The 13,149-nt window shown below is 43.5% G+C and overlaps 1 protein-coding gene across 1 annotated transcript in view; it reads left to right on the top strand.

The window, feature by feature from the left end:
* LOC125725331 (NACHT, LRR and PYD domains-containing protein 12-like) overlaps window positions 1-4,009 on the top strand; it is a 322,258-nt gene extending 318,249 nt beyond the window's left edge. The window contains exons 29-31 of the mRNA XM_049002175.1: window positions 161-334; window positions 449-495; window positions 3,247-4,009. Of these exons, the coding sequence (XP_048858132.1) occupies window positions 161-334; window positions 449-495; window positions 3,247-3,764 (739 nt within the window). The 3' untranslated portion in view covers window positions 3,765-4,009. The remainder of the gene's footprint in view (window positions 1-160; window positions 335-448; window positions 496-3,246) is intronic.
* The last annotated feature ends 9,140 nt before the right edge of the window (window positions 4,010-13,149 follow it).

Here is a 13,149-nt window from a genome sequence, read left to right on the forward strand (position 1 = left end):
GTCATGTAGGATCACTGTGTTACAGTTATATCTTTGCAGTCAAGCAGCCACTAAACCCCTGAGAGCCAACCACTGCTGCTGGTCTCTCCCTCACTTTATACAGCTAACTACATGCAAATAGACGGCTGTATAAACCAATGTTTTGATTTCCTTTCTGCAGGCTGTCGGGCTGTAGAGTCACAGAAGAAGGCTGTTCTTCCCTGGCTTCAGCTCTGAGGTCAAACCCCTCACACCTGAGAGAGCTGGACCTGAGCTACAATCACCCAGGAGACTCAGGAGTGAAGCTGCTCTCTGCTGTACTGGAGGATCCCAGCTGTAAACTGGAGAAGCTGAAGTGAGTACAGAGTGTGTGTCTGACACGCTACAGATACTTATGCATGTATGTGAAGAAGAGGCACCAATAAAGAAATGGATACAGCAGTACTATGTCATTCTGCTTCTCCTATAGTGTGGATCACGGTGGAGAGTGCAGGACCAGACCAGGCGTACAGAGATGTAAGTGTGTTTGCATGTTTTATTAATAATACCATTAATATTATGTTATGGTTGTATTCACACAGTTGTTGTGATTAGTGTGGCTTTTTACACTGTGTGTAGATGGATTTCCATGTTTGTGTTTCTGTGACTTTCTGTGTCATTTTAGACAAACATCCAAATGAGAGAAACGAAACATCAAAATCATCATCAAAAACACCATTAATTCATTTATACTTTTTTTAATATACATTTCTTATAAATACTTTATAGCTGCTCATATTGTCTTTGTGTTTGTGTGGGAGTGTAAGATGGTTAATATATTCTGATGTAGTTGTACATCTTTAATTTCAACCAGTCAGATTTCTTTTTAAAAATGCAATGTTACAGGGTGAATCTGGAACACTCATTAATATTCATGAGAGAATATCCCTGATTGGCCAGTGAATGCCTTTATGTAACCGGGGCGAACGGGGTGTTGCCTCTGCGTTGTGTTTGATGTTAGCTGGTCCGCCGGTTAAGTAAAGGAGTGACCCGATGGTTTGAACCGCCTAGTTTTATTCCTGACAATCACAGAAACACATGTTCACTGGCTGATAAAGTACTGGGGTAAACGGACACCTCCCCTGCCAGGGGCAATCATAGGGGGCAGATTAATCCAGGCTGCTAACCACATGCTCCTCAATATACAAACCCATATCGCTGATTATAAAATGATATAATTCATAATAATATAATAAAAACTTAATACTATCTATATGCTTATAACTGTATTATACATAGGAAAGTTATTGGTAGGGGTGGCATGGTGGTGCAGTGGTTAGCACTGTTGCCTCACACCTCTGGGACCCAGGTTCGCGTCTCCGCCTGGGTCACATGTGTGCGGAGTTTGCATGTTCTCCCCATGTCGTCGTGGGGTTTCCTCCGGGTACTCCGGTTTCCCCCACAGTCCAAAAACATGCTGAGGCTAATTGGAGTTGCTAAATTGCCCATAGGTGTGCATGTGTGAGTGAATGGTGTGTGAGTGTGCCCTGCGATGGGCTGCCCCCCATCCTGGGTTGATCCCTGCCTCGTGCCCATTGCTTCCGGGATAGGCTCTGGACCCCCCGCAACCCAGTAGGATAAGTGGTTTGGAAAATGCATGGATGGAAGTTATTGGTACTAAAGTATATATATCAGATATTATTACAATAGAGTGAGCACAACAGGGACCCACTCCTACCTCATTCCATGTCTCCGGGCTACAGGAAGGGGAAATAAAACGGGGGACATCAGCCTCATAAGCAGGTATCAAAATAAAAGTCTCTGGTAAATCTTTGGGTAATTATATAAAATAAAGGCACATTCCCTCTGTTACACTGAGACCAGGAGTGCCCAAATCCAGTCATGGACATTGGGTTTCCCCCCAATGCTGTTCTACAGCATTACCTCCATAGAATGAAAGTGTGAATTCAACATACATAAGTTTTCACATTTTTTTATATAGTTCAATATATTACAGTAACCAAAATCTTAATAAATGTAACAACTGAATTAAAAAACAAGCAACAATTATTTCTCACTAATGCCTTTTTTTAGATATATATCATCTAACACTAGCATGCTCAAGTTATACTGGAAGGGGGAGGGGAGCTGAAAACTGACATGCTGTACAGCTGTAGGACTTCTGTAGCTATTGTAATCCTGGAAAGATGTCATATCTGGGGTGTACAGGGTATCTCTGGCAAAGGGCTCTCATCAGATTTTGTGACCCAAGTGTGGCTACGGAACAAGCAACAATTTACAGGCAACAATGTGATGCGTGGGTGTTTAAAAAGACAGGTTCATCATGTTTATACACTTCAGACAGCTGTCGTCTCATTTTGTCCAGCATCCTTACATTTACTGAACATTGAAAATAGGGTTGCCACCCGTCTGTGTTAATACGGAATGGTCCAGTATAATACGGTAAGGAGCATTTTATTCCAGTTCCAGTACGAGACAGTCTCCCATTATACAAGGCGAGTGGTGACGCTATTTTTAATTGTGTCAGTAAATGTAGTGCACTACAATAACGGATATGGTGCACCACAAAATTGGCTGCATCAGCCGATTTGGTAAGAGTTGTGTAAGTATCAGAATGTGAGCAGTTAAGTAACATAAAGTAAGATGATGAAACAGAAGGGAAACTATTGTGTTGTTTTTCACAGTTATGTCTTTGATATTTGCCTTACATACAGTGTAAAGTGGAGATCACTTAAAATAAAAACTACATAAAATAAAGTAAAATAAAAGCGAATAAACGGGGAAATTATACACGGCGCTGCCCACTCTCGCAGCCTCCTAGAAATTTGGCATGAACATACAGTTAAATTGCGTTGCGTAAAATGGGTAGCGCTCCTTAGCGTGAAAGGGAACCTCACAAACGTGCAGCAGCGCCTCTAGGGTCACAGAATTCCATGGTCACAGAATGTGGTGTAACACTGGCTTTAGCGGTTAGAAGGAAGTTCGTCGTTAAAGTAAAGACACTGACTTTTAGTATTAATCTTCGGTGCCGAGTTTTGCGGTAAATATGCTTGTGGTGAGTATGTCTGATGAATGTCGCTGCTTTGTAATTTTATTTCCTGTAATTAAGCTGTTAGTTTAGCTCACGCAGCATTTTGGCCTTTCCTGAGGTTCCTAACAGACCTGAATTCCCCTTTTGTTACGGGAAGCTCTGCTGCTTTTCTATCCTACAGAAACATAAAGTACAGGCGGCCTGATGGTATTAATAATTCTGCCTCCTGCCTACAGACTCCTGCCAGCTGACGCTGGACCCCAACACAGCAAACAGACGCCTGTCTCTGTCAGGGGGGAACAGGAAGGTGACAGAGGGGGCAGAGGAACCATATCCTGATCATCCAGAGAGATTTGAGGACTGGAAAGAAGTTCTGTGCAGAGAGAGTCTGACTGGCCGCTGTTACTGGGAGGCTGAGTGGGATGGAGATGGAGCCTGGATAGGAGTGACTTATAAAGGGATCGGGAGGAAAGGATGGAGAGATTGTCTGCTTGGATTCAATGACAAGTCATGGAGTCTGTGGTGTAAACCTGACAGTTACTCTGTCCGGCACAATAATAAAGAGACTCTCATACCCATACGGCCCTCAGGCTCCCGCAGAGTAGGAGTGTATCTGGACTGGGGGGCTGGTGCTCTGTCCTTCTACAGAGTCTCCTCTGATGGACTGACTTTCCTGTACAGGTTCACCTCCTCATTCACTGAGTCCCTCTATCCAGGGTTTTATGTTGATATAAACTCCTCAATGTCGCTGTGACGTGTTGCTGGTTCTCCTGGCAAAATGGTAAAATCTCTGCTTTTTAACCTTTATAATCCTTTTTACTCTGAATGTATGTTTGACAAAAAGTTTTTCTCTTACTAAAATGTAAATAAATGTAAATAAATCCTGATAAGTGGGGGGGGCTTTCCCCCTCCCCTGTATATGTACATTTTATATATTTATGCCTATTTACTGTATTTCCTCCCTGTACAATGACAATAAAGACTTTCTGTTCTATCCTATTAATGTCCTGCTTCAGCATCACCCAAAGCATGACTGAGTAACATAATGAAACCACAGTTTGGTGACTCATCATACTTACACCCTTCAACCGTGACATTAAAGCCACTGACAGGTGAAGTGAATGACACTGATTATTTTATGTGTAAAATGCTGTCAGATTTAAACCAGTCAGATGTATTTTAATCGTTTTTGAATATCTGATACTGACAGACTTGATATGAAATGAAGGCACTCTGATAGATGTGTGTCCTGATGACAGTGTCCTCGGGTTCGAGAATGAAATGGAAAATGAGGCTCCAGAGTCTCTATTCGAGCTGTTTTAGATGAGTGACACATTATGTAAAGAAAACCAGAGAGAGACATTCATGTATATGTACTTTTTTTTCTTTTTGTTGGCTTGAGGGGCCATAAAACATTTACAGTAATTGTGTTGCGCATTTAATGATATTTGTCATTTTCACCAATTTTGCAGGCCAAGGTAAAGGCAAAATAAGACAAAGAAATACCTTCGTTTTAAGAATACAGGGATACTGTGCTTATAAGTCATGCACAATGGCTTCCTGTATAAACTTAGAGGCTGAAACAAGATTACAGTTTACAACCAGAGGCATAATAAAGTCAAACATCACTAAGAAACAGATTTTGTATTATGAAATGACAGTGGGGGGCGGCATGGTGGTGTAATGGTAAGCACTGTTGCCTCACACCCCCGGGATCCGGGTTTGAGTCTCCACCTAGGTTACGTGTGTGGAGTTTGCACATTCTCCCCATGTCATTGTGGGGTCTCCTCCAGTTTCCCAGCACATTACAGCACCAACATTTACTTACAGCAGTGAGAGGCCATGAAAGACAACTGTTTCAGAAGAACACTGCCAGTACAGATCAATAGTGACCGACGGACAGGAAGTAGCAGGAAGCAGGCCTGAAACATACTACACAAATCGGGAAGTATGACTTTCTTACACATACAGTGCATTATACCTAAATGCACATGATGGCATGGACATAAATTAGTTTAATTAGACTAAATTTAAGTCGTGCACCATTTTAGAATACTGCATTTAAAAAACACAGGCTGGAGTAGCAGGAAACCCTACAGATGCTTTACATTTGTCTTATGCATCAGGGGCATCAGAGGCAGTTCGAATGTGGGGGACACTGGCAGAAGTTTTTTTTAATGAATTAGATACAACAACAACAACAAAGTTATTTTTGTATATCGCATTATCACACCATTACATTGTCTCAAAGCGCTTTACAGCATCCCCACCCAAAACCCCCAGTGAGCAAGCCATAGGCGACAGTGGCAAGGAAAAACTCCCTAGAAGGAAGAAACCTTGGGAGGGACCAGACTCAAAGGGGGAGCCCATCCTCCAGGGGCCGGCAGGGAGAGTCAAATAAGAGTCAAGTCACATTGTCCCTATCATAAGATTTGGGAAATAACTGGAAAGCAGGGAAGATGACAAGCCAGTACCGAGTCTTCTTACAATCACCAGGCAACTAGAGGTAAGGCAGTGAGTCAGACATTGAAGATAACACAGGCAGATGGGCGAGCTGGATGCAGGGACGTTTTGGTTGTGGCGACGTCACATGTAGTAGGGTGTGCTGGACATCGTGATAGATTGAGGTCTCCAGGCATCACCCCCCAGGAGGAGTAGGGGAAATAAAATGTACAATTAGGCAAAGTAGAGGAGGCTATTGGCAGTGCTAAAAGCTAGGCGAGTGCAATATGAAGTGCAATCTGCAAGCTCCGGCAGATATGGCTATGGCAGCATCAGTAGGAGGGAGAGGCAAGTGGGAATGCAGGCATGGGGTGTCCCTGAAATGTCAGCACTCCAGTTCCACAAGAGATTGCGAAGCTAGAGTGACAGCACTGACAATCCAGTTCATCCAAAGCCAATGGCACCGATCCCCACCCAGCTCTACACCTCACACTACAGGTCTGACTGGGAGTGAAGAGTTAGCTAGGGCTAGAACTAGTGTCCCTATACGCTAAACTAAACAGGTGTGTTTTTAGTCTAGACTTGAATATTCACAGTGAGCCTGAAACCCGCACATCCGGTGGAAGACCATTCCACAGCTGAGGAGCTTTGTAGGAGAAAGCTCTGCAGCCTGCCGTAGCTTTTTCTACCTTAGGTACTAACAGGTATCCCATGGCTTGAGAGCGAAGCAAGCATGGAGGGTTGTATGTGGTCAGCAGATCACTAAGGTATTCTGGTGCAAGGCCATTGAGTGCTTTATAAGTTAATAGCAGTATTTTATAGTCAATTCGGGACTTAACTGGCAGCCAATGAAGAGAGGATAAGACCGGTGTAATATGATCAAATTTTTTAGTGTTTGTTAGAACTCTGGCTGCAGCATTCTGTACCATCTGCAGTTTATGCAAGGATCCAGACGGGCAACCTGATAGGAGGGCATTACAGTAATCCAGTCTGGAACTTACGAAGGCATGTATTAGTTTTTCTGCATCATTAAGTGAGAGCATCTTACGAAGCTTGGCTATTGCCCAGGGGCCCACACAACCCATAATCCGTCCCTGCACCCCATACATTAGCAATGGGCATCAGATCACTGTATTCAACAGAGTGAGGGGTTATTCAGGAAGGACGAGTGTATTATTATAAAACAGATTGATAAATCAGCTTGTTTAAGCAGTTATTACTGTATGTCTGGTTCAATAATCCAACATGTTTTCCCAGCTGGCAGCTTTCAAAGAGGATTGACCACATTGTTCTTGCAAAACTTGACATTTATGAAGGCCTCCATACCTTAACAAGCTTACGATTAAATGCAGCACAGCCCTTGTCCTATCTGGATGCATGGAGGTGATTTTCACCTAGTTAGATCAAATGCATGAATCCATTTCCAAAAGCTGTTTACAGTATCTGGGTCCCCGCGATGGGGCACCTTGGATATAGTGCCAGTATCTCACAGGCCTTGAACAATGAATCACTCAGGCACTTCTGAGTCGCATCCTTATTTTGCATAATCTTTATGTTTTCTCTAGCAAATTTAACACAAACTAGTGTGTGGCCTGAATGAAAAGCTAATGAACGGTAATACAGTGGTGGGAAAAGCTTTTCCTGGTTATTTACATGTATTTCAGAGGTTCACAGGGCTGCCACCTTTGCTCAGCTGGCTGGTGTGACATTTTCAATTCGAGACAAGTCTGCACACGCATTTACATGTATGTAGCAGTTTTATTATCTTCTAAATAGTTTGTAATGTTTGCAAGCTACCCCACTGCTTTTGATGTAGCTAATTATAAGTTTGTAATAGAATAATAATAATAATTTCTTGGGTGAGCCTGACAGGCAGGAAGTGTGAGCATCATGCTAGATGCATGAGAGTTGGAAACCCTGGGTTCAAAGCTGAGTAAATGTGCCTTAAACTGCTTTATTGCTTCTTTCATTCCACAAATCCTAAAACATGAGCATCAGGCATCTAAATGCTGCTGAAAAAGCCCCTGAGACTTGGACAAATATGTGAAGTATGTTTTAATGGGTCCAAGACACAAACGGGTGATTTCCCCCAAGGTTGATGCTGCCATCATTGACCTCACAGAAGAGCAGCTGTAATCAGCGCGCTCCTTACCTCCTCCTCCTGCTCTCTGAAAGCTCACTTCATTGATCTCACAGAAGAGCAGCTGTGATCAGCACGCTCCTTACCTTCTCCTCCTGCTCTCTGACAGAGCTCACTTCATTAATCTCACAGAAGGGCAGCTGTAATCAGTGCGCTCCTTACCTTCTCCTCCTGCTCTCTGACAGCTCACTTCAATAATCTCACAGAAGAGCTGCTGTATTCAGGGGCAGCATGTGGCACAGTGGGTTAAGCCTGTGTGCTTGTAATCACAAGATTACCACTTCAAATCCAGCTGCCACAGGTCCCTGCCCTTCACAGACAGCTTGCTTACAAATAGAGGCATAAAGACAATTTCCCCATGGGGATTAATAAAGTGATTATTATTATATTTTCTAGTAATTTTTCCACTATTCTATTCTATTAACATGGAAGGATTTTTAAAAAATGTCCTCCACCTTTGTCCTGCTGCCCCAGGGCTGTGCTGATCCTTACTGCCCGTGAGCCACTGTCCCACCCTCTCATCCCGCTGCCCTGGGGCACTGTGGCAACGCAATTTTGCAATTGAAAACGTGACTTTTCATAGAGATCGAAGAACAGCACTTATTACTGTATTTTTAAAAATGGAAAAAGATCCCACTGAGTGCTCCAACTACAGGCTAATATCCTTAATGTCAAGTGATCTTAAAATATATGCCAAAGTTATCGCTCTATATCTCAAAAAGGTTATTCACTCACTAATTAGTGTGGATCAAACAGGATTTATGAAAGGACGATTTGCATCTGATAACCTACAAAAATTATTATTATCCTAACCCATGCGTGATATTCTTTCTCGACGCAGAAAAAGCATTTGACAGACTGGAGTGGGAATATACTGTATCTGGGCAGTATTTCAATGCTTTGGATTCAAATGTAATTTTATTACAATGATCAAAACATTATTCCACACACCTTTGGTGAGAGTTCTTACATTGAGTATAATCTCCTGTTCATTTCTATGAGAGCAAGGAACAAGACAGGGTTGTCCTCTTTCAACACTTTTATTTTGTTTATCTCTAGAACCCTGGCTCAAGCTATAAAACAGTCTGATTCTTGGCCTATGAGAATTGGGGCTCATAGACATATCATATCTGTCTGCAGATGACATTGTCCTGTTTTTGGACAACCTCGACACCTCCATTCCCATAATAATCAAAGAATTTGACCACTTTTGTAGTTTCTCTGGCCATAAAATAAACTGGACGAAGTCTGCCATAATGCCGGTGAATAATAAAAGTACAGATAACTCTATCCCCCATTTATTCAAATCAAAGACTCCTTTACAAAACTGGGAACAATATACATGAAATAAGTAATGACAGTTTTTATACCGTATTGAACAAGATAAAATCAGATATTTTTAGATGGAGTAAACTTAAAATCTCTCTTCAAGGCTGAATTAATACTATTAAGATGAACATATTACCTCGTGCCCTGCGATGGGCTGGCCCCCCATCCTGGGTTGTTCCCTGCCTCGTGCCCATTGCTTCCGGGATAGGCTCCGGATCCCCCGCGACCCAATAGGATAAGCGGTTTGGAAAATGGATGGATGGATGGATATTACCTCGTGCCCTGCGATGGGCTGGCCCCCCATCCTGGGTTGTTCCCTGCCTCCTGCCCATTGCTTCCGGGATAGGCTCCGGACCCCCCGCGACCCAATAGGATACGCGGTTTGGAAAATGGATGGATGGATGGATATTACCTCGTCTTAACTTTCTCTTTTAAATGTTGCCTCTTTGTCCCCCTCTAAATTACTTTAAAGATATTCACTCTGTGATTACCACATTTATTTGGGATGGAAAGCAGCCCAGGACACGGCTGACCACACTCCAACGCCATAATAGGGGGGTGGTCTGGCAGTACCTCATTCTGAACTTTAATACTGGTCATTTCAGATCAGGGCACTCAACACTTGGGTCGACCCGAACTCCACAACTGCATGGAAAATGATGGAGTCTACTAGAGTGGCACCACACAGGTTGCAAGATATCTTGTTTGCTAATATTCCTGACAAAATAATCAACAATCAATTTGGGCCAATCATTACGAACTCGATTCAATTATGTAAGAAAGCTGAACGCCTGATGGGCACCCAACTTAAATTCTTCTAGACCACTCCACTATGGTATAACCATAATATCTTAGGAACCCACCAACCTTTCTTCAAACCCTCATGGTCATCACAGGGCATAAATACACTGGGTGACATTAACAGCTCTCAGGGCCTTTTTCCTTGCAGGACTTATGGTCACGTCTGTGAAGATTCTCAGTCATCCAGGTCATGGTTATCCCAAGAAAGGTTATTCAGGGCAACTGGACTTATTTAGTTCTTTGAAAACATTTCACCCTTCAATCCAGAGGGCTTTCTCAATTCTGACTGACTGGTTAGAGTATCGGATTTATAAATCCTGCGGAGTTCTCAGGTCGTTAATACTTGATGGTCACCTGTGGGTTGTAGTTTCCCCTGGCTTTCATGTATATCATTGTGACCACCGGGCCCAGGGTGTGAACGACTGTGAAACCATCTGGGTAGAGTTGAAAGAACAGCAGTAGGTGATAAATTATGCCTAAGGCCACCTCCTCTGTTTGACAAGGGTCTTGAAGTACACTGCTTCTCTCATATCCCGTTTGAACCAGTCAGCCTCCCGGTCGAGAATCTTAACGTCCTGGTCTTAAAAGGAGTGCCCCTTGTCTTTCAGATGTAGGTGAACTGCTGAGTCATGTCCTGGCGATCTGGTTCTTCTGTGTTGTGCCATGCATTTATGGAGCTGCTGTTTGGTTTCTCCTATGTACAGATCTGTACATTCCTCACTGCACTGAACTGCATATACTACGTTTCTCTGTTTGTGTCTGGGAGTTTTGTCCTTGGGGTGGACCAGTTTCTGTTTCAGAGTGTTGCCTGGTTTGAAACGTAGAGGGATGCCATGTTTGTTGAAAATCCTCCTGAGCTTTTCAGCCACCCCTGCAACATAAGGGATGATAAACTCTTACGTTTGTTCTCTTCCCTGTCAGTTGTAGCAATGCTCTTATACAATCTTCTCATAGATTTCAAGAAAGCCCAGTTAGGATATCCACATGTTTCGAGAGACTCCTTGATATGTTTGTGTTCCTTCTCCTTTCCCTCTGTTCTAGTCGAAATAAAAATACGAGGTGGAGAATTTCACCCTACAGATCAATGCTGTGGACATTATAAAATTCACTCGAGACGATGTCACAGGCAATAGCTTGGCCTTCTTGGACTGTGTGGTCCACATTGAGGAGGACAGGAGCCTCAACAGTGAAGTGTACAGGAAACCCACACATACTAACCAGTATTTTCTCTTTGAGTCTCACCACCCGTTGGAACACAAACTGGAAGTAATCAGAACCCTACACCACTGGGCAAAAAATATTCCCACTAGACCACATAGAAGTATTAAGGACTTGAGGGCTCCGCAGGATTTATAAACCCGATACTCTAACCAGTCAGTCACAATTGAAAAACCCTCTGGATTTAAGGGTGAAATGTTTTCAAAGAGCTAAGTGGGTCCTGGACTTCCTGACTGGGAGATCTCAGTCAGTCAGGATCGGGAGCAACATCTCCAGCACCAACACGCTGAACACAGGAGCCCCCCAGGGCTGTGTGCTCAGTCCACTACTTTTCTACAGCCTACAGAGAGGAGGTGCGATGGCTGACGGACTGGTGCAGAGCCAACAATCTTTCCCTGAAGGTGCACAAAACAAAGGAGGTGGTTGTCGACTTCAGGAGGGCACAGAGAGATCACTCCCTGCTGAGCATTGGCGGCTCCACAGTGGAGATCGTCCACCAAGTTCCTTGGTGTCCACATCACGGAGAACCTCACGTGGACCCTCAACACCAGCTCCAATGCCAAGAAGGCCCAGCAGCATCTCTACTTCCTGTGGAGACTGAGGACACCCCCAATCCTCACCATGTTTTATAGAGGGACCATAGAGAGCATTCTCTGTGGCTGCATCACAGCCTGGTACGGGAATTGTAGCGTCTCGGACCGCAAGACCCTACAGAGGATTGTGAGGACAGCCGAGAAGATCATTCGGGGTCTCTCTCCCCTCTATTACAGACATCTACAGCACACGCAGCATCGCAAAGCCATCAGCTTTGTGGATGACCCCACACACCCCTCACACACACTCTTCTCCCTCCTCCCGTCTGGCAAAAGGTTCCGTAGCATACGGGCCTCCACTGCCAGAATGGGGAACAGCTTCTTCCCTCAGGCCATCAGACTCCTGAACCGGAACTGGACACAATCCCCCTCCCCCCCCCATACACACACATCTGAACATCTATATATACTATTTATTGTTATCTATTGCCTCCCAACTCTTTAATCTTCTATACCACAGCACAAATAATCCTCGCTGCTACCATACAGTAACTCCACTGTTAATTTGCACTGTATGTTGTCTTGTCTTGTCAATTTGTACTGTTATGCTTGTGTCCTGTGTGCATTGATGATGTTGCTCTGTCTTTGTCCTGCTCTGTGTTGCACCATGGTCCTGGAGGAACGTTATCTCATTTCACTGTATACTGTGTGTATGGCTGAAATGAGAATAAGACCGACTTGACTTGACTTGACTTAAATTAGTCCAGTTGCCCTGAATAACCTTTCTTGGGACTTAAGGTCACCTTTCTCCCATCCGGTGTCCTCTTATTTTGTTTATTTTCAGCTAAGATCAGCCCTAAAAGCAGATGGCGTTCCATGGAACTCTCGTCTCTCTTCACCTCCAATGCAACGGTGGATTGTTCCACTAGTGGGAAGACCCTCGGTCTCTACTATATGCACTGCACTTATAGAACATGAAATGAAGCCCTTGCCAGTTCAATATATCTGGGAGAATGTAGGAATATACATTTGAATTAGGAGACACTGTGGTCAAATCTGGCTTCTTCTAAAAATCCCCTTACACCCCTTAGCAGATATCAGAGGAAGCTTCAGACTACTTACAATTGTCATATATGCAACAGCTCCTCACCGGGAACATTTCTCCATGTATTTTGGGACTGTCCAGTAATTTCTAAGTTTTGGTCTGATGTGAACTTTATATTATCTGATTTACTGGAGATCTCTTATATGCCCAATCCTGCCCTCTGCCTGCTTAACGACACTGAGAGTACTCTGAGAGTAATGTAAGCATATCACAAAGGAAAATGATTTTTGCTGGATTTACTGCTGCCAAGAAAACAATTACAAAACCTTGGTTTACTCCTGGTATGTGTCTGAAAACATTCTGGATCCATAGTCTAATATTGTTAACCTAGAACTAACCGCTGCATGACTTAATGGAGCACGGTCGCAAATTGTGGAAGCCTGGAGAACTTTTATACACAAGATTCTCTGTTGTACAAGAGACATTAAATGAATGATTCCTGTGTATCCTATACAACCTGACACCTGTATTCCGGAACTACAGTATAAAATGTTCTCTGAATTGCTTCCTGACCCCCCCGCTCTCCCCCCCTCTTTTTTCCTCTCTTTTTTTCTGAAATTTAAAAATAAAA

This window comes from Brienomyrus brachyistius, unplaced genomic scaffold, assembly GCF_023856365.1.
Source record: "Brienomyrus brachyistius isolate T26 unplaced genomic scaffold, BBRACH_0.4 scaffold65, whole genome shotgun sequence".
In the NCBI taxonomy this organism is placed as follows: Eukaryota; Metazoa; Chordata; class Actinopteri; order Osteoglossiformes; family Mormyridae; genus Brienomyrus; species Brienomyrus brachyistius.